The 20,115-nt window shown below is 49.9% G+C and overlaps 2 protein-coding genes across 2 annotated transcripts in view; both read right to left on the bottom strand.

Moving 5' to 3' along the window:
* The window catches only part of LOC114043893 (coiled-coil domain-containing protein 157-like), a 20,519-nt gene extending 6,421 nt beyond the window's left edge, over window positions 1-14,098 (bottom strand). The window contains exons 1-4 of the mRNA XM_027863128.1: window positions 13,737-14,098; window positions 8,300-8,339; window positions 4,782-5,469; window positions 2,251-2,328 (exon numbers count right to left, since the gene is read on the bottom strand). Coding sequence (XP_027718929.1) covers window positions 2,251-2,328; window positions 4,782-5,469; window positions 8,300-8,339; window positions 13,737-14,098 — 1,168 coding nt within the window. The remainder of the gene's footprint in view (window positions 1-2,250; window positions 2,329-4,781; window positions 5,470-8,299; window positions 8,340-13,736) is intronic.
* Window positions 14,099-18,124: 4,026 nt separating this feature from the next.
* LOC114045104 (coiled-coil domain-containing protein 157-like) lies at window positions 18,125-20,086 on the bottom strand. The gene is made up of 2 exons (XM_027864969.1): window positions 19,999-20,086; window positions 18,125-18,396 (listed from the first exon to the last, which is right to left on the bottom strand). Exon 2 carries the CDS (start codon window positions 18,374-18,376, stop codon window positions 18,125-18,127), a length of 252 nt encoding a protein of 83 aa, XP_027720770.1. The 5' UTR covers window positions 18,377-18,396; window positions 19,999-20,086.
* Window positions 20,087-20,115: the final 29 nt, after the last annotated feature.

The following is a 20,115-nucleotide window of genomic DNA, read 5'->3' as shown; positions in this document are numbered from 1 at the left end:
CCCCAGGAGGCTTGCTCCCCGAGGCTTGTTCCCCAGAGGCCTGCTCCTGAGGCTCCCAGAGGGCTTCACCCTACATCTGCCTTTCTTTCTCGCTCTAGTGAGGAGTACTCACGCCCCATCTTCCTCCCACTGGGGGCCACATGGGCTAAAGTGTGGTGCTGAGGCCACTTCTCTCCCTCTACCAACTCTCCCTCAGTCACTCATCTGCTCCTAGGGGCTCAGTCCTCATCTCTGCGCAGATGACTCCCAGATGGATCCACACAGCCCGAGCCTCTCCTCGGCTCCACGTCTGAATCACTGGCTGTTTCTTGAACAGCTCCAACTCCGCGTGCCCCAAACAACACTCATTCTCTTTCCCCCAGTGCTCCTGTGATGGCCACATTCCCCTTGTTTCCGCTGGGGCTGCCGCCCTTCTTGGAGTCTGCCAGGCTGAGACCTCGGCATTAGCCTTGGGCCTCCTTCTCACTCCCCAGACGTGTCCAATCAGTGTCTGCGTCCCCAAGCTCTCCTGTGTCTCCCCTCCTCTCCTCACCCAGGAAGGCTGCTTCCCACCCCAGGCCACCCTCCACATAGCCACCCCAGTGATTCTCCGGAATGCCAGCTCTGGCCACGTCACCCACTACCCAGTAAACTCCAGCGGCTCCCTATGAGAGCCCTTCACAGCAGGGCCTCACCCGAACTCTCCTGCCACCCTCTGTAGTAAGCCAGCACCGGACTGGCCTTCTCTCTGTTCCCCACAGACTGCCCTCCCTCCCTCTCCCATCTCCATGTCTTTGCAATGGCAGTATCCACTGCGGTGTGTCAATACCAAGTTCACCTCTGCATTAAAGCTCCCCATGAGCCCTGGTCTCTACAGCTCCATGCCCCTCCCTCATTATGGCTAAAGGGTCTGATTGTGCTTCTGAGAATTCATGTCACTCAGGACAGGCTACATACACAGCACCTATGCATACCTCTCCATACATCCAAAGCTCTATTGGTAAGGATGACCTTGGGAGGATCTTTGCAACCTCTCCCTCCCCATGGAATCTAAGTTCAAAGTTCACATATAGAATCCCAGCGGACAAACACTACACTCCCCCTCCACCCAACAGACAAACACCATTGAGCTCCCAGTAAACAAACTCCACAATGCCCCTCCCCATCCTCACCCCTTCCAGGAATGCCTGTTTCTTTTGCTAGAACCCCTCAAAGCTACTCCTTCTCCTGGAGCTCCTCAGAGACCTGGCCCACCCCTTGAGCTCATCAGCCTAGGAGCCTCTAGGGCTTTAACCAACAGTAACTTCAGAGACAAGCGTGCATCTGAGCCCAGGCAGCCCCACTGAGCTTGTCCCACTGGCAGCACCGCCTCTGGGTCCCTCACCAGCCAGCCTGGGTCAGCCAGAGAACATTCCCTCCTCCTCCTCCTCCTCCTCCTCCTCCTCCTCCTCCTCCTCCTCCTCTCAGTCCCCTCCACAATGTCTGTGCTCAGATCCCCAGGTTTAGCCCTGGGCACAAAGCAGTAGAGAATGCTCCTAGCTCCTCCTCAGCATGCCGGGCCCCAGGAAAGAAAAGCATCTCTAACCAGCACAGAGAAGGATCTTTCCCTACAAAGACTGGGAAGGCTAAAATGCCATCTGGGAAGCTGTCTCACACCCATCTCCTGCCAGCTGTTGAGAACGTGCTATTTGAGAAAACTCTTTTGGAGCTCATGGGTTTCCTTTTCTCCTCTCTGGTATGGACACAGGGTCCCCCGTAGTCACTCATTTAGAGAGGCATACGCTGCCAGGAGAAAGAGATCTGTTTCCTCCTCATTTTGATGTTTCTAAGCCTCAAGGAGCCTTCCTTCCAATGGCTGCAGCATTAGCCCCTCCGGGATGTGCACCCTCCTCACCCCAGAGGCCCCTCTTTCTTTAAGTTCAAACCTCTCCTGATGCCCTAGCTCCCCTCCCTGCCTGTCGTCCTCCCCTCCCAAGCCACCCTGTGTTTAGCCACTGTTTCCTTGTGGTCTTTCTCTCCCCAGGGCCCAGCACACACAGGCTCTTAAGCACTTGTGGACTGAGGTTGAACACTTTGCAAACTGCAAAGCACCCCAGTAGGATTTCCTACCCCACCTGCTGAACAGAGTTATAAGGTGACCCTAGAAATCGAGAGGGCCAGGGGCCAATGGGATGGAGAGAGGCAAAGGCCTGGTGGAGGGAGCGGCTGCTGACCCATTTCTGCTGTGGCCACAGCTGTGCCTCAGGCTGGGGCCCAAAGGAGCAGGCTTACCCAGGTCCTGGATGGCATCTTCTTTCTGCTTCAGCTCCTCACTCAGCGTCTCCACCGTCTGCTTCAGGAGGCTTGTTTCTAAGGAATCCAAAGAAACACTTCTTAGCCAAAGTCTCACACTGGCTGACCTTGGACACGGCTTTTCCCTTCTCTCAGACTGTTTCCTCATCTGTAAAATAGGGGCAGGTTCAACTAAATGATCTCTGAAATCTCTCCCAGTGCCACCAGCATCAAGTAAGATTTCACTGTCAGACACTCAGCACAGTGCAGCATTGTAAGTGTGCATGAATGTCTATAGTACAGCAAGGGGAGACACACGGAGCTATTAGGATTATTGTTATAATGATGATGTTCTAAGGCCCCTCCCAGCCCTGACATCCCCTGTCCTAAGGCCCCTCCCAGCCCTGACATTCCATGTTCTAAGGCCCCTCCCAGCCCTGACATTCCCTGTTCTAAGGCCCCTCCCAGCTCTGACATTCCCTGTTCTCAGGCCCCTCCCGGCCCTGACATCCCCTGTTCTCAGGCCCTGGAACAGTTTCTAAGGGGTGTAGAATAGGCCCAGTCAAATGGGCAACAGGACAGCCCAGGATAGGATAGTCTGAGCTCTCTCTCTGACAAGAAGCTGGATACGCTGAGTCATGGCTGGGTCAGGAAGCTTCCTTGCTTTGTGCTCTGAAGCCCCCATGCAGAAGAAAACGCTACCACTCAACATTGGGTCAGGAGAACTGAGTTCAAATCCTAGCTCTGCACCGTTCTCACTGTGTGACCTCTGACAAGTCACTTCCCCTTTCTGAGGCTCAGTGTTCCCCTCTGTAGAATGGGTACAGTGCTCATAGTGCCTGCTCCATGCAATGGTGGTAGAGAAAGCCCCTCATGAGTTACAGAGAGCTGAGTTATCATTCCCTTCTCCCTTCTTGGTGTCCCTCTTCATCCCCAAGACATTTCCCTAGAGCCTCAGGGATGGGAAGGCGTGCACACGCTTCCTTCGAGCAGCTCACAAGAACGCTACCAAGACACGCATGGGCCTGAGCACATGTGTACAGGAAATGGTCAAACACACAAATGCCTCGTAGCATCTGAAAGTCAAGATGTACTGAGACACAAAGGTCCAGCCGCGTGGACATGAGTGACCACTTCCCTCTGCCATCAAGGAGCGCTGACTGCTGGATGGGAACCACCCGCCTGGTGCAGACCTTGTTAGCGACCAGAGTGAGCAGACTGGCTGGCACCTAGAAATGCTTGTTAGGGAGACAGTGGCGGCTTTCCTACTGGTGCAAGGACCGTCCAGGCATGATGCATCTCTTACAGCTGCCTTCAGGACTCAGAGGTAACCCCAGATGTCTTGGTATTCTCCCAGGAGCTGAAGGGATGGTAGCTGACAGTTTTTCCCATGAATTCTAACTTCAAACTAACCCAGAGAGAAAGCCGAATTCCTGAGCTCAGCTCAAGGACACAGAAAAAGGTGGCTTTAGGCACACGCAGATTCAGTGATAAAAGTCAATGAGCAGCACGAGGCTGCAGCATCACTGCATCCTTGTCTGTGTGCAGGGTTCACCGAGTTCTCATCATGCACAAATAAAGGTGAAGGACCAGTGCTGAGTCCAGTAAAGGAAGTGGGGGGGGGGGGCCTGATGGGCCGCAACAACTCATGCAGAGCAGCCAGAGACGTTAGACCATCTCCTCTAGCCTCAGAGCTGGGCATGCGTCCTGTCTGCCCAGCAAGGCGATGGGCAGGAGTGGGGAAGGAGGCTGCAAGAGATGGCCCTGGGACCCAGAGCTCACCAGCTTCTTTTTCACCCACCAACCTCCACCAGCTGAGCTGTTCTCCAACAGCTGCCCTTGGGCAGGGCATCAGCCTGGGAGCCTGGGGGTGCTCCTGAGGACTCACTGGCCTCCTCCACCCCCAACCCCCATTAATGCCACGCCCAGCTTATTAGGGGTCCTCTATAACCCAGGGAGCGGCTGGGCTGCCTAGGCCTGGCTTGGATGGCCAGCGAAGGTGACCCCAGATGAATTGGCGGCCCTCCTACTTCCCACCCTATGCCACTATTTCAGGAAGGACAGAGAGAGATGGCCTGCTTCAGATGGGGACAGATTTGTTCATCTCTAAGTACCCTCTGCCTCTCAACAGTCTGGTATCCCGTTCTGGAAACACCTTGGATGTGCGAGGGGCCCCTCCAGACATGATCCAGATGCAGGATCCCTCAGGCAACATCCTGGCACCCCATTCTGGGGCACCCAAGGGCAGTCACTTTGAGCTGGAAGTGGCTCAGAGGCCAGTGGACACAACACCCTTCCCCTGCTCTCCTTCATTTTAAAAAGAGAAAACTGAAGTCCAGGGAAGTTCAAATGGGGCCATGTGTCTCCCTGGCCCTGGGCAGGCAGCTGGCTGAGGCCTGTGAGGCCCCTCCAGGCTGGCCAAAGGGGCCAGGGGCTAGAGAGAAAGCCAGGGGGGAGGGCAGGAGGGCAGAGGGGAGGTCCAGGGGAGGGGCAGGGGGGGGGGGGGGGGCGGGGGGGGGGGGGCAGAGAACCTGAGAGCAGCGCCTGCTTCTCCTCCTCCAGCTGGGCCAGTGCCTGTCCTTGTTTCTGTGCCTGCTCAGCCCAATGCCTCTCGGTGTCCAGCCACTGCTGCTGTTGCTCAGCCCGCTCCTTCTGCAGCTCCTGCCCCTGGTCCTCCAGCTGTTGCACCAGCTGCTGCTTCAGCCGCTCGGCCTCCTCCAGCTGCGTCCGGATGGGGCTGACCACCTGCCTCAGGGCCAACAGGTGCTTGCCGATGCGGGACAGGTCTTTGCTCTGTTCAGCTGCCCAGTAGCTCAGGTCCATGACCGACATGGGCTGCTGCCCCATGGTCTCATGCACCAGATGCTGAAACTTGTCCAAGGACGAGGGCAGGTTCTGGCTGACGCACAGGCTGACGATGGCTTTGCTCACCTCCCACAAGCTCCGCTGGACGCTGCTACAGGCATCGCAGGGAACCAAGGCTGTGTCGATGGTCTGGGTGTGGATGCTGCGGGTGGTGCTGGCCGAGGCAGCGGGCACGGGGGGCCCGGCGGGGCTGGCATCCTGAGGCTGGCAGGGGGGGGGGGGGCCGGGTGTCAGGGCCCTGTCGGTCTCACTCTCGCCCCCTTCCAAGGCCTCGGGCTCGGGGATGACTGGGTGATGGTTGTCGGCTGCCTCGCTCTGGTCAGGGAGGACAGGGGAATCTTCCTGCTTTGTCTTCTGTTAAAGGGGAAATGGAGAAGGAGACGATGATGGTGGGAGGGCCAGGATTCTCAGCTACGTTCAGAAGTGGGGACGAAGCACCATCCAATGGGGCAGAGCCCTGGGCCTAGGCTCAGCCAATACTCAACGCTGCCCCAGGGCTAGTGCCCATCCTCAGCTAACATTTCTAATTCATCTTGTCTCTAGCTTGTGTACATATTTGTCTGCGTGTGGTCTCCCTCATTCTGTTGTGAGCTCGCTGAGGGCAGGAACTGTCTCTGGCCTTTCTTTGTATCCCTCATGCTTAGCGTGGCGCCTGGCACACAGTAGGTGCTTAGTAAACGTCTGTTAACTGACTGACTGCCAGGCTCGCCAAAGCTGCAGGTTCTGCCCTGGCCTGGCCCTCAAGGGGCTGTGACGGCTGCCTAAGGGCAGCTGGGTTGGACTAGGGGGCAGCAGGCCTGGATCTGGGGACCCCAAGGGCCAGTGCTTCCCTCTGTCCAGGCTCTGTGGCTCTGGCAGGGTGGGCAACCCACCCCACCCCTCCCCCAGCCGCCACTGCCCATCATACCCCCCAAGGACTTGGGCAGGGGCTGCCACAGAGAGACCCCCGGACCCGGAATCAGGCCTGGTTAGGCCGTTGTGTAACTGTGAGCAAGCTGCTTCACCTTAGAGTCTCAGCTTCCCCATCTGCAGAATGGGGCGGATAATCTCTGCTCTCCTCTCTCCCACCACTTCAGGCATACCTCGTGTGATTTGCCCCATTTATGGAAGGTCCTCACTTCAGTCCCTAATGGAAAGACCGCTGTCTTTGGAGTCAGAAGACAGGTCCAAATCCCAGAGGCCCATCGCTTCTACAAAAGGTGGTGGTAGTGGGTTTGGTGGTCCCTAAGTCCCTTCGAGCTCGAGGTTGGGCATGCTAGGCTCCTACGACCAGTCTGACTGGAGCAGCTAACACTTGGATCCATACAGGACGGGTGGCACTGACTCGTGGGGGCCTCGAATGCCAGGATGATCAGTCTGGACTTGACTCAGGAGTTAAAGGAAGCCAATGAAAGGTGCTGAGCAGACTTCTTGGATGAGGGACAGACAAGAGGAAGGACGAGACATTTTGTCTCGTGCTGACGGCTTCTCAAGCCTCTCCAAATGAGGAATTATGCACCCAAGAGAGGAGGCTCGGCCGTTTCTATGGTCTCGCCGGCCAAGAAACCAAACAAGGTGAAAACCCCACGAGTTAACCACAAGGCAGGCCGAAGATCCCTAACACCCCCCCCCCCCCCCCCCCCCCCCCCCCCCCCCCCCCCGGCACATTCTGCTCTTCCAGCTGAAGCAGATACCGGCTCAGGCCGTCACTGCAGCAGGAAGAAGTCATGCTCCGTCCCCCAACAGAGCACAGGCAGAGAGCTGAGGAGCAGAGGGAACAGCCCCACGGGGGGCCCACGGGCAAGGGCTCAGCGTCCGTCTGGGACCTGCTGGGCGAGACGCCGCGCTGGCGAGCCAAGAACGGCCCAGCGAGGGAGAAGGCTGAAGTCAGTCTGAGCTCCAGCCCCAGCCCCAGCCCCAGCCCCAAACTACGACCAAAGGACGAGCAAGAGGGAGAGAAGACAAAAGATCGAAGCTTCCAAAGTTCTCGGGAGGAAGAAAACCCAGGCAATGACTCAGAACATAAACAGCCCACAGGAAAGACGCTAACAAGAGAAGGACGAAAGGCCTCTAGATCAGGGGTGAGAATCCAGGCATCTGCAGACGAGCTTTGCAAGGAAAGGGAGAAGGCTGTGGATTCCCAAGAAAACACGGAACCAGGCAAGTTTGTTCCGGCATGGCTTAAAGAAAAGTCAGGGGCAGCTGGGTGGCGCAGTGGATAGAGCACCGGCCCTGAAGTCAGGAGGACCTGAGTTCAAATCCGGCCTCAGACCAAACGCTTGACACTTACTAGCTGTGTGGCCTTGGGTAAGTCACTTAACCCCAACTGCCTAAAACAAAACAAAACAAAAAAAAAGAAAAGAAAAGTCAGACTTGTGGGAGCAGACTGATGGCCTGCATGGAAGAAATGATCAGCAGAATAGAAAAACTTGAATCCACAGTGCCAAGTCTCAGCAAAGAAACAAAAGAGAGAGTGTTTGGGAATGCAGACACACGGAAGCAAAGGACAGTCTGTAAGAAGACAAGCAAAAAGCAATCACATGAAAAGAAGGCGCCACCTCCACGCAAGCAAAACACTGGTCTTGAAGGAAGGGTGCATAGAGACGACCCAAGGGTTAAAGGTCTCAAGGAGAACACAAGTCAGAATGCCTCAACACCACAGTATGAGAAATAATACAAGAAAACTGCCTAGAACTTCTGAACACAGAAGACAAAATGCCAACTGAAAGAATCCACAGACTGCCTCGAGGGGGAAAATAACCTCTACGTTGCACACTCCAATTTAAATTCAACAATTCCACTAACAACAAATGCTGCAAGAAACCAGGAGAAAGAGCTTTAAATATAAAGGAAAGAAAATTCGAATAATACAAGACTATTCTACAACCACTAGAAACTACAAGAGGGAATGGAATAATGTATTCTAAAGAGTTAAGGAGCACAAGAAGAAGCCTAAGGTGACCTCCCCTGCACACATGAGCCTAACCACGTATTAAATTTGAAAGGATATTAATAAACAGGAAATACTCAAAACATTCCTAAAAAGAAAACTAAACTTAGAGAAAGTATTTGCTTTTTAAACAGTCCAGACAACAGAAATACAAAAAAGGTAAATAAATAACCAACAACAAGTATGACAAAGCCATTCAGAGATTTCTGGAGGAGACACAAGAGAGACAAGGATGAAAACAAAAGTTAAACACACGTGATGGTGGAGAAACAGGCCTGAAACAATCGTGGTCTCACTCTCACAATCTCACAGCACACTGCCTAAAGGCAAATCAGTGTTTTGGTTTGGTTTGGTTTCTGGGGGGAGGGACCAAATTAGGGAATGGGAAGGCACATAAAAGGGGGAAGGGAAGGAAGAAGATAGAGAGAAATAGGTGATGTATTCTAATCGAGTCAAAGGCTAACAATGAAGGGAAAATAACTCCTGAGGTCTCTCAGGAAGAGAACCTGTAGGAGAATGGGTGAGAACGTAAAGGATGGAATTAGAAAAGAGGGAAAGGGGAAAACTTTGTTCCTCTGGTGGGAGGGGGTACCGCTGATGAATGCTCCTACGGGAGAAAAGAGATATTATATAAAAGGAGATGGGGACCCTACGATGGACATGATCTGCAATGGATCTGGTGCTTAGAGATCACCCACACATTCTGCCACAGGAGAAGGGGAATCGGGGCTCTTGGGGGCAACTGACACCCAGAGGAGTGGGAGGGCACAGATCCCGGGAAGAGATTACAAGGCAAATGGGGGGGGGAATGACCAAAGGGAGGGCAAAGGTCAACAATGAACTGCACAATGAAGGACATAGGAATATTCCTTCCCCAGAGAACTATGCTATCATCTGCTGGTAATGGTATTTCTAAGAATGAGGCACAACAGAAAAAAAGGGGGCCACGGAGCAATAACAGAAACTCTTTAGAAGAGGGAACCCAAAATAGGTACTTCAAAAGTTTTAATTTCATGAGGAATATAGAGAATAAAGAACTAAATAAATATAAAGGCCATGGATCAAAGAATAAGACTCCAGAATATATAGGAAAGGAAGATAAATAATGAAAAAAAGGAAAGAAATACTAAAAAGGATTTTTTCTAAAAAGAAAAAAAAAGGTACAGAAAATAAAATTTTAAAAACTAATGAACAAAACAAATTAAAGGGGAAGAGAGGAAGAAGAATTTTCATTGGCTTCTTAATTCCTTCTCAGTTGAGAGGGAAAATAAAAGAGGAGAAAAATTTAAAACTATCCCCAATTGATAAATGGTCAATGGATATGAACAGGCAGTTCTCAGACAAAGAAATTAAAGCCATCTGTAGTCATATGAAAAAACACTCTAAATCACTATTGATTAGAGAAATACAAATCAAAACAACTCTGAGGTACCACATCACACCTATCAGATTGGCCAACATGACAAAACAGGAAAATGATAAATGTTGGAGAAGACGTGGGAAACTTGGAACACTAATGCATTGTTGGTGGAGTTGTAAAATGATCCAACCATTTTGGAGAGCAATTTGGAACTATGCCCAAAGGGCTATAAAAATGTGCATACCCTTTGACCCAGCAATAGCACTTCTAAGGCTGTATCCCAAAGAGATCATAAATATGAGAAAAGGACCCACGCATACAAAAATATTTATAGTAGCTCTTTCTGTGGTGGCCAAGAATTGGAAATTGAGGGGATGTCCATCAATTGGGGAATGACTAAACAAATTGTGGTATATGAATGTAACGGAATACTATTGTGCTATAAGAAATGATGAGCAGCGGACTTCAGAAAAACCTGGAAAGACTTGTATATACTAATGCTGCGTGAACTAAACAGAACCAGGAGAACGTTGTACACAGTAACAGCCACACTGTGTGATGACTAACTTTGATAGACTTAGCCCTTCTCAGCAATGCAAGTATCTAAGACATCTCCAAAGGCCTCATGATAGAAAATGCTATCCACATCTAAAGAAAGAACTATGGAGTCTGAATGCAGATCAAAGCATACTATTTGCTATTTTTTTCTTCTGTTTTGTTTTGTTTCCTCTTTCTGGTGGTTCCTCCTACTGGTTCTAATTCTTTCTTACAAGATGACTAAAGTGAAAAAAAAATTTGCAAAGATAAAAAAAAATGTTAAACTAGATAAAAGCAAGAAGGAAAAAGGAACTAATAAGAAAAACTCCAAAAATAGAGAAAAGGGTAACAAACAGGAAGAGGAGGGCAGACTTATGGGTAAGGGGAAGATGGCAGGTAGAAATAGGGCTACCTTAAAATAAATTAAGCTAAAATAAATAAAATGACATAGTACTGCTTTTACAAGAGAAGGAGAAGGAATCCTAATTTAGGGGGGAAAAACAATTTTAGAGACAAATGGAAAAAAATTAACTTCAAATATGAATGGATTAAGCAATCCAAGAAATCCAAGAAAAAGAATGACAGGTTGTATTAGAAAAGAAAACCTCACGTTCTGTGACTTACAAGAAACATACTTAAAAAACAAAGACATACATAGAGTAAAAATGAAGGACTAGAAAAAATTTACTATGCATCAAGTGAATCCAAAAATGAGGCATTGGAGACTACATTATTTTGAAAGGAACCATAGACAACAAGTTAATATCATTATTAAACTTAAGCCCTCCAAATGCCTTAGCAACTAAATTCATAAAGGAAATATTATCTGATCTACAGGAAAACAAAGACAACAACATAGTAGTGACAGGGGATTTCAATGTCTCCCAGCTTGGGGTAAGTCTAACAGAAAGACAAACACAACAGAAAATATAGAATTGAACAAACCGCTGGAGCAAAACTAGAGCTAAAATATTTATGGTGTCTTCTTAATGGAACTGCAAAAGAATATACATATTTTTCAGCACCATATAGAACTATTACAAAAATTGACCATGGACACAGATAATAAAAACAAAAGTTTAAAAAGGCAGAAATAGTAAATACATCTTTTACAGACCATAACACAATAAGATAGGCATCAAGTCAGGGAGCACAAATAAAAAACACAGACTCAAATGGAGACTTAACAATGAAATTCTAAATAATGAGTGGGTCAGAGAACAAATCATAGGAACAATGAATGATTATGTGAAATAAAATGGTAATGATGAAACATCAAAATTTCTAGAATGCAACCAAAGCAGTCCTTAAGGAAAAATCTTGTTCTTACAAACATATATTAATAAAATAGAAAAAGAAAGGATTGGTGAATTGAATACACATTTTTTAAAAAAAATTAGATAGTCAACAAACAAATCTAAAATAAGCACAAAGGAGAAGATAATAAAAATTAGAAGAGAAATAGATAAAACCAAAATAATTATAAAAATGGTAAAAAAATTAAAAATAAGTTCATTGAAAATACTAGTAAAATTGATAAACCTTTAGCCAATCTGACTAAAAAGGAGAGGGTACAAAAAAACTTCAACCTACAAAGCATAGGCATATGGCAGTGGTAGTCTTCGGAATGCCCTGCGAGGGTGCCTCTGCAGGTTGGCCAGGCTGGATGGCCAGGAGCACCCTTTCCAGGTGGAGTCTCTCCAGCCCTCTCCAGCCTATCCAGCTCTGGCTCTGGGTCCTCAGTCTGCATCTCTCTCTCTCTCTCTCTCTGTCCTCCAGGTTCCCTTTGCTTCTATTTTATTTTTTAAATATCATAAAAAGCATCAATCTAAAGCCAAAACAAGTATCATAGACAATAGGGATAAACTAGAACCTTTTCCAAAAAATAAGGGAATAAAGCAAGGATGTCTACTCTCCCCACTATTATTTGATACAATTCTGAAATACTAGCAATTGCAAAAAGAAATTGAAGGCATTAATAGGTAAAGAGGAGATAAAACTATCCCTATTTGCTGATGATATGATAGCTTACTTGGAAAATCCTAAGAATTATCAAAGATACTAATTGAAATAATAGGTTAAGCAAAGTTGCAAGCCTCAAAATAAACCCTCAAAAATTAAACTGCATTTCCATAAAATAATAACAAAATCCAAGAGGCAATAACAGAAAGGGAAATCCCATTCCAAATAACTCTACAACACATAAAGTACCTGGGAATCAGTTGACCAAAGTGCACAAAAGACTTGGATGGATCCAATGACCACAGAGAACAACATAAAGCCTTGGATAAATATCCATACTCATAGCTGGGCCATGCCAATAGAAGAAAAATGACATTACCACCAAACTTAATTTATACTTTTAATGCTATACCAATGAAATTATCAAGGTGATACTTCAAGGAACTTGATGAAATTGTAACAACGGAAAAACAAAAGACCTAGAATATCAAGGGAAATGATGAAAAGAAATAGGGATGAAGGGGAATACTACTTCCAGACCTGAAATTATATTATAAAGCATCCATAATCAAACTATCTGGTACTCATTAAAAAAACAAAACAAACCAGTGGATCAGTGGAACAGACTAGACAAGGGGGAATCAGAAACAATGGAACTCAAAAACCTGGTGTTTGATGAAGTAGAAAACATAAATCACTTAGGAAACAATGCCTTATTTTATAAAAACTGCTGGGAAAACCGGAAAGCAGTCTGGCAGAAACTGGGCTCAGACCAACACGTTACACCACACTCTACCGTTCACTCTCAAAAGAAATGCAACCTTAAATTAAAGATCATACTATGAAGAAACTAGAAGAGAAACAGCTTGTATCGCTCACAACTCTGGGTGGGAGATCTATTCTTAACCAAACAAGAGATAGAAGCAACTGCAGAAGATAAAATAAATAACTCTGACTATGTGAAACCGAAAAGCATCTGCACAGACAACACTGATGCATCCAAGATAAGAAGGGAAATTGTCAAATGGGAAAAAAAATATTTGTATCAAATTTCTCTGATAAGGGGGTGTGTGTGTGTGTGTGTGTGTGTGTGTGTGTGTGTGTGTGTGTGTGTAAAAGCCATTCTGTAATAAGTGGTCAAAAGACAGGAAAGAACAATTCTCAAAAGAAGAACTGACAAGTATTCACAACCACATAAAGAATGCTCCAAATCACTAATAATGAGAGAAATGCAAATCACAACAACTCTGAGGATTCATTTCACACCTTCCAAATTTGCCAAGATGACAAGAGATGGGAATAGTCAATGCTGGAGGGGCTGTGGAAAGATAGGCACACTACTCCATCGTTGGTGGAACTGTGAAATGATACAATCATTTTGGAAAGCAATTTGGAATTATGCAAATAAAATAACCAAATTTCCATACCTTTTGACACAGAGATTCCATTATTGGGCTTATACCCCAAGGAGGCCATTGGTAAAAATAAAGACCTTATATAAACCAAAATGTTTATAGCAGTACTTTTTGTGACTGCAAAGAACTGGAAACAAAGTAGACACCCATGGGATGGGGGAATCTGTGGGACATAAATATAATGGAATAGTATTGTGCTGCAAGAAATAATGTATGCGAGCAACGCAGAGAGGCCCGAATGATCCACATGAACTAATGCAGGGTGAGGTCAGCTGAGCCAAGAAAACAGTATACACAATAACTACAATGGAAATGAAAATAACAGCCAAACACCAAAAAATCAAAAGTGAGTTTTGCAAAATACAAGAAACAAGCTTGGCTGCAAAGCAAGAAATGAGAGAAGACCCCCAGCCCTGACAGAGGGGGGTAGCCGTCAGCCCCTCCCTGGATAGGGGCGCAGCCTGCTGCCGGGACAGCCATCCCTACCTGAGTCTGTGATTGCCGGTAGAGCTCTCCCAGCCTCAACATGCTGGTCCAGTACCTGCGCACGGTGAGCCCAATGGACATACAGGGCCCCACATCGCGGGCAGCAGGGATCAGCTCATTGCTGGTGATGTTGTCTGTGTAGCTGGTAAAGCTCTGGAGAAGCAAAAGGAGCCTGGGGGACAAAGAGAAAGAGACACACAGACTGAGGGCCCAGAAGGCCTGGGGAGGAGAGGGCTGAAGAGGGCTGGAGAGGCTCTGCCTGGGGAGGACTGCCTGGCCGCCCTCGCTGGACATCCCCAAGGCCAGCCCCTGCCATCCCAGGGCTGGCAGCTCTGATGTTCAGAAAGCCTTTCCTTATCGGATGCAGAAATGGGTCCCTCTTTAGACTCTCCAATTCTAGCCTGGGGCCAAGGAGAGTGAGTAACATCGTCTTTTCTTAGGCCCCTCCCAGCTCTGACATTTTGTGTTCTAAGGTTACTTCCAACTCTGACATGTTAGGATTCCTCATTTAAGATTGCTATGGATAGGAACTATCTCTTCATCAGTGTTCTTCACGGTGTCCAAGAAGGCAACAAGAACCTACTAAGCACCTACTATGTGTAAAGCACTGGGGATACAAGGAAATGCCAAAATCAGTCCATCTTCTCAAAGGGCTCCCAGTCTGAGGGGAAGGGGAGGGGGGAGGTGACATTCAAACAGCTCTGTGCCAGTAAGACAGAGACAGGGTGAACTAGGGGGTGGTCTCAGAGGAAAGGCATTAGTGTTAACTTCCTTCTGCTCCCTATTAAAAGAGGCAATATATGAAGGATAAAAATCCAGCACCTGACCCCTGACAGTTGACCCCCACCCTCACCCCTTAGCTCAAAGATCCAAGTCACTGAGAATTCTGATTAAAGAGGCTAAATTGGTCTCAGGGCTCTCAAACTCACATATTTCTTTTTTTTCTAACTCAGTGTTATTATTTTTTTCAGATCTACATTCTTCCCCCACCTCCACCCCATTGAGAAAGCAAGAAAAATCAGCCTGGTCCCAAACTTGAATGGGCAAACACAAGAGAATCCTTGTGGACCAGGCCCAAAGCCCATCACCCCCCATCAGCGGTGGGTGGGCTGCATTTTGACTCATCAGGAGCTCCATGGAATGGGCTCTCCCACTTCCTAGAGAGTTCTCTAAGGGCCAAGGCAGAGGCCAGCCTGTGGCTTTCATTTGCCTAACCCCCACTAGCCCTGTCCTTTTTTTCCACTGGAGATCCGGTCACTGTGGCCCAGCCCGGGTGCTGTCCACCAGGCCCCACCTCCTGTCTCTGGGGTTTGCAACGACTGTCCCACAAGTCTGGCCTGCTCGCCCTCCACATCTTTACATGCCCGGCCCGCCAGCCACGCTCCCCACTTCTCCCTCCCACAGCACCACGTGCACGCTCCTTCTGTGTTTTTGTTGCATAGGCCTCAAACGTTCCTGTTGGCCCCCACTATTAGGGTGTCAGCTCCCCAAGTGTCTACCACAGGATGTGGCACACAGTAGGGACATCATAGCAGGATCCTGAGATCCTGAGAGAAGAGGAAGACAGTATGTAGACAAGAGACTGGGGGAGAGATTTCAGTCCAAAAGACGCCAGGAAAAAAGCCTGGGATGGAAATGCTGGCCAGGATTCAGTGACCAGCAGGGCAGTGACCTACAGGGACGCTCCACCATCAGCGCCAACGCTGGGACCGTCACCCACCACGACCACAAACTACAAGGAAGTGAGAGGCAGGCCCCGGCAGGTCACTAAGGACGTAGAAGTGGGGACCTGCTCAAAAGCATCAGCAGTCAGCATCAAGCATGGAGGCTGGGAGGGACCCTAGAGCAGGGGATGTCAGGGCTGGGAGGGGCCTCAGAACAGGGGATGTCAGAGCTGGGAGGGGCCTCAGAACAGGGGCTGTCAGAGCTGGGAGGGGCCTCAGAACAGGGGATGTCAGAGCTGGGAGGGGCCCTAGAACAGGGGATGTCAGAGATGGGAGGAGCCTTACAACAGGGGATGTCAGAGCTGGGAGGGGACCTAGAACAGGGGATGTCAGAGCTGGGAGGGGCCTCAGAACAGAGAATGTCAGAGCTGGGAGGGGCCTCAGAACAGAGAATGTCAGAGCTGGAAGGGACTTCAGAACAGGGGATATCAGAGCTAGGAGGGGTCTGAGAACAGGGGATGTCAGAGCTGGGAGGGGCCTCAGAACAGAGAATGTTAGAGCTGGGAGGGGCCTCAGAACAAGGAGTGTCAGAGCTGGGAGGGACCCTAGAACAGGGGATGTCAGAGTTGGGAGGGGACCTAGAACAGGGGATGTCAGAGCTGGAAGGAGCCTCAGAACAAGGGGTGTCAGAGCTGGGAGGGGCCCTAGAACAGGGGATGTCAGAGCTGGGAGGGGCCTCAGAACAAGGGGTGTCAGAGCTGGGAGGGGCCCTAGAATAGGGTATGTCAGAGCTGGGAGGGGCCTCAGAACAAGGGGTGTCAGAGCTGGGAGGGGCCCTAGAACAGGGGATGTCAGAGCTGGGAAGAGCCTTAGAACAGGGGATGTCAGAGCTGGGAGGGGCCTCAGAACAGAGAATGTCAGAGCTGGGAGGGGCCTGAGAACAAGGGGTGTCAGAGCTGGGAGGGGCCCTAGAACAGGGGATGTCCAAGCTGGAAGGGCCTTAGAAATCACCTTGCCAACAGTTTTAACAGTTGGAGAAAATGGGGCCCAGCCAGGGGAGATGATTTTTTCATGTTCACATGGGAGTTAGTGGCCAAGCCAGCACCAGGTCAGGTCTTTAGACAAGGAATCCGGGGTGTCTCCCATCCTCCATAGACCCCCTAGAGCTATAGGTCTTATTTGGGATGGACTGTTCCCCCCTAAATCCAACCTGGCTTTCTGCCCTCCAGAATCTTACACTCTGCTTTCAGGCAAAAGGAACCTTCAAGAACCCCATCTAAACCCCCGGGATTTATTTTATTTATTTATCCTATATATTTGTTGAAAGCATTTATCCAACCCCACCCCCAGCCTTTCCCCAGTAGACTCCCCACAACACGTAATTGCCAAGACTCTAAAGTGACCCAACATAACAGAGGACACATCACTCGGCCTACTCTTCAGTAGGCTTTCTGTTGCTAAATTGAAGGCCCACAGGCTTTCTGCGTGACCACCAGCCTGTCCATGGCTTGGGATCTGAGTTTTCTTGCCTTTTAAACTTGTGGGCTTTTTCTGTGTCCTTACAGAGTTAAGCAGCTGAGGCCACCAGAGGGGCAGTAACTTGCCCAGGGTCTCACTACTGATTAGCATCAAAGTCAGGACTGTAGCCAGGAGGCTTACCCAGGCCATCCCAGCACCTTTCAAGCCCATTTCCCCTTTGCAGGAGCAGAGAAGCCAGAGGCTCCAGAGGCATCTGAGCAGCCTAGACCAGCACAGTCCCCCCTCTATAACATCCGTGAAGGGTGGTCTTCTAGTTCCTAAAAGGCCGTGTGGTGGTGCTGTGCGTGCTGCTGGACTTGGGGGTCTGGAAGACCAGAATCATGTCTGGGACACTTACTGGCTATGTGACCCTGGACTTAACCTCCCTCAGCCTCAGTTTCTTCATCTGTAAAATGGGAATATAATTGTAAGGAGAGATAAAATTCCTGGAAAAACAGGCTTTTAAAAAGCCCACTGGGTTTCAGATGGAGCTAGCTGGCTTGCCTTTAAAGTCAGATCACTCTGGCTTTCACTGAATGGCCAATAATGGCTCCCAGGTTCTGATGCCTCAGAATGAGTGTAAATAGCAATTATTTTCTGTTCAGGCCAGAAACTCGGAGGGTCTTCCCCTCCCAGACTGACATTTTTGTGATGTTAAATTAGGCCATCTTTTCCCTCAGCTCTTACCCAGCCCTTTGTCATTGAGTGGGTGTTGCCTCAGATAAACCGAGCCTGGGAAAGACCTTAATTTAGAAAGGCCAAGGTCGCCCACTGCACCCCAGGCCATGGCCAGTCATCTGGACTTTTGTCTCACCACTGGACTTGCCAGGACGCAGCAGGAGTCTGCTGGCTCTGCCCCACTTAAATCCAGTTCTCAAGCAAGTCCAGACATCACCCTCATGATGTCATTGGTCCTCTTCCCGAACAACGGACAAACCTGAAAGTGCTATATAAATGCTCTTGTTGTCGCTTTCTCACTCAAACACCTCCACTGATGGGGGCTTCTCTAGCATTCCAGTTCTGGACAGCTCCCGTCCTTAGAAAGTCATGCTGAAACCTGCCTCTCTGCCCACCCCGGCTCTTTGGGGCAGCCTCCCCCCAACCACCAGACAGCCAAGGGCAGCTGATGGCTTGGCCCTCACCTGTCAATCACCAGCTCTAGGAGTACCACATGGGAAAGCTGAGTGAACTCAGGGTTCCCTTCCTCATGGTCATAGTGCTCTAAGAGAGACACCAGATCCAGGTCACAGGACACTTTGTCAGGGAACTTCCAAGAAGGGAAACGCACTGCCCCAGCTCGGGAGAACACATCCACAATGGCTCCTTGCAGGTCCGTGATGTCCTTCCTCAGGCTCTCCATGCAGCTCTGGTTCCCCAGCAGATGGGCCATCTTGCAGGCCAGAAGACGCTCTGGGGGGACGTCAGAGAATGAGCTGGTTCCAAGGGCTGCCTCCCTCCCCCCTGGGCCTCAGTTTCCTCAGCTGTAACATGAGTGGCCTCTCAGAACCTGCCATCTCTTCCTCTGCCCCCATCTGAGCTCTTCTGGATGGGAACCTTCTACCACCCCCAACATTGCTGAGCTTGGATCGCCTTTCCCCTTGGAATAGAAGCTCCCAGAGGAGAGGGATTGCTTTCGGGACTTGTGTTTGTGGTGCGTGGTAAATGTTTAATAAATGCTTGGTGGGGGCAGCTAGGTGGCGCAGTGGATAGAGCACCGGCCCTGGATTCAGGAGACATAACAGTTACTAGCTGTGTGACCCTGGGCAGGTCACTTAATCCCACAGCCTAGCCAAAAAAACAAAAACAAAAAAACAAAAAACAAAAAAAAAAATAAATGCTTGGTGATTGACAAACTTTTCCTTGGCTTCCTTCGTAATCCTACTTTGTGTTATACATTTTAAAACATTATTCTGAGGTGTCCCTAGGTTTCATCAGATCGTCAAAGGGATCGGTACTGGTGGAGGGATCTCCTGGGAGCTCCTCACCAATCCGCCCAGCTTCACAGAGAGAGAGCCGGAGCCCCACTTTCTCGATTTTGAGCCCAGCCTTCTATGTTGAAAGGGTGATGAAAAGAAGGGCTAAGCCTTCTTATCCCAGCAGAGCCAAGGGTAATTTCAGATTTCCTTGACGGAGCTAAGCCAGCCTATTGTCTCTTGGTCTTATGTGTATGTGAACATGTCGACCCCATGGAACATAAGCTCATTCAAGGCAGGGTCTTGTTTCATCTGGGTAATTGTAACCCGGGTCTCTAGTCTGGTGATTGAAGTGGGGGGGGGGGGGGACCACCTGGTGGGGGGGGGGCTTGAGGCGGCTCCCTGAAAGGTAAGGAGTCTTAGATGGGAAAAGAGGGAGGCTGTTGGGGTGAGGAGACAGGGTCTGAGGCAGGAGAGGCTCCCAGAAGTAGGAATAGGGCTGCGGAATGGGGAGGGGAGAGCGGAGTGGTATCTGAGTTGAGAGGGGTTCCCGGGTGGGGGAGGGAGCAGGGCTTTTCGTTGATGGGGGAGGCTTTTGGTGGGAGGGTCTCCCTTTAGGAGAACAAGGCTCCTGAGGTGAGGGTGGGACTCTTGGGAAAGGAGGGGTGCTCCCTGAGATGGAGGGGCCTAGGGATGGACAATACTGGGCGGCTCCTCCAGGAGGGCAAGGCTTTGGTTGGGACTGGCTCCCCAGGTGAGGGTAGGCGCTCCCTGAGGTGGGAAGGGCACTCCTAGGGATGGGGCCAATATTTCGGGGGCGGGTGTTCCTCCAGGAAGAGCTGGGCTTTGGGTGGGATGGGTTCCCTAGGTGAGAGCGGGGCTCCCCAGGTGAGAACGGGACTCCCCAGGTAAGAGCGGGACTCTCCAGGTGACGGGTGACGGCAGGTGCTCCCTGAAGTGGGAAGGGCGATCCCGGGGTGGGGGCGAGATTTCTGGGCAGGGGGGCCCTCCTTCACGGGAGGGGCGAGGCCCAGGAGGGCTGGGGACCCTGGGGCAGGAGAGGGGTAGAGGGGACCCAGAGGCGTCACTCCAAGCTCACCCGCCCCCGGCAGCGCCGCCGCAGCTCCCCCGGAGTCCCGGCCTCCGCTGCAGTCCTTAGCCTAGTACCCGGGGCCAGCCGCCCGGCCGTCTCCATGGCAACGGCGTCTCCACGTCC

Source organism: Vombatus ursinus, unplaced genomic scaffold (assembly GCF_900497805.2).
Source record: "Vombatus ursinus unplaced genomic scaffold, bare-nosed wombat genome assembly UNPS02001287.1, whole genome shotgun sequence".
Lineage (NCBI taxonomy): Eukaryota > Metazoa > Chordata > Mammalia > Diprotodontia > Vombatidae > Vombatus > Vombatus ursinus.
The sequence above is the reverse complement of the archived record's forward strand: the minus strand, read 5'-3'. Positions and strand labels throughout refer to the sequence as shown.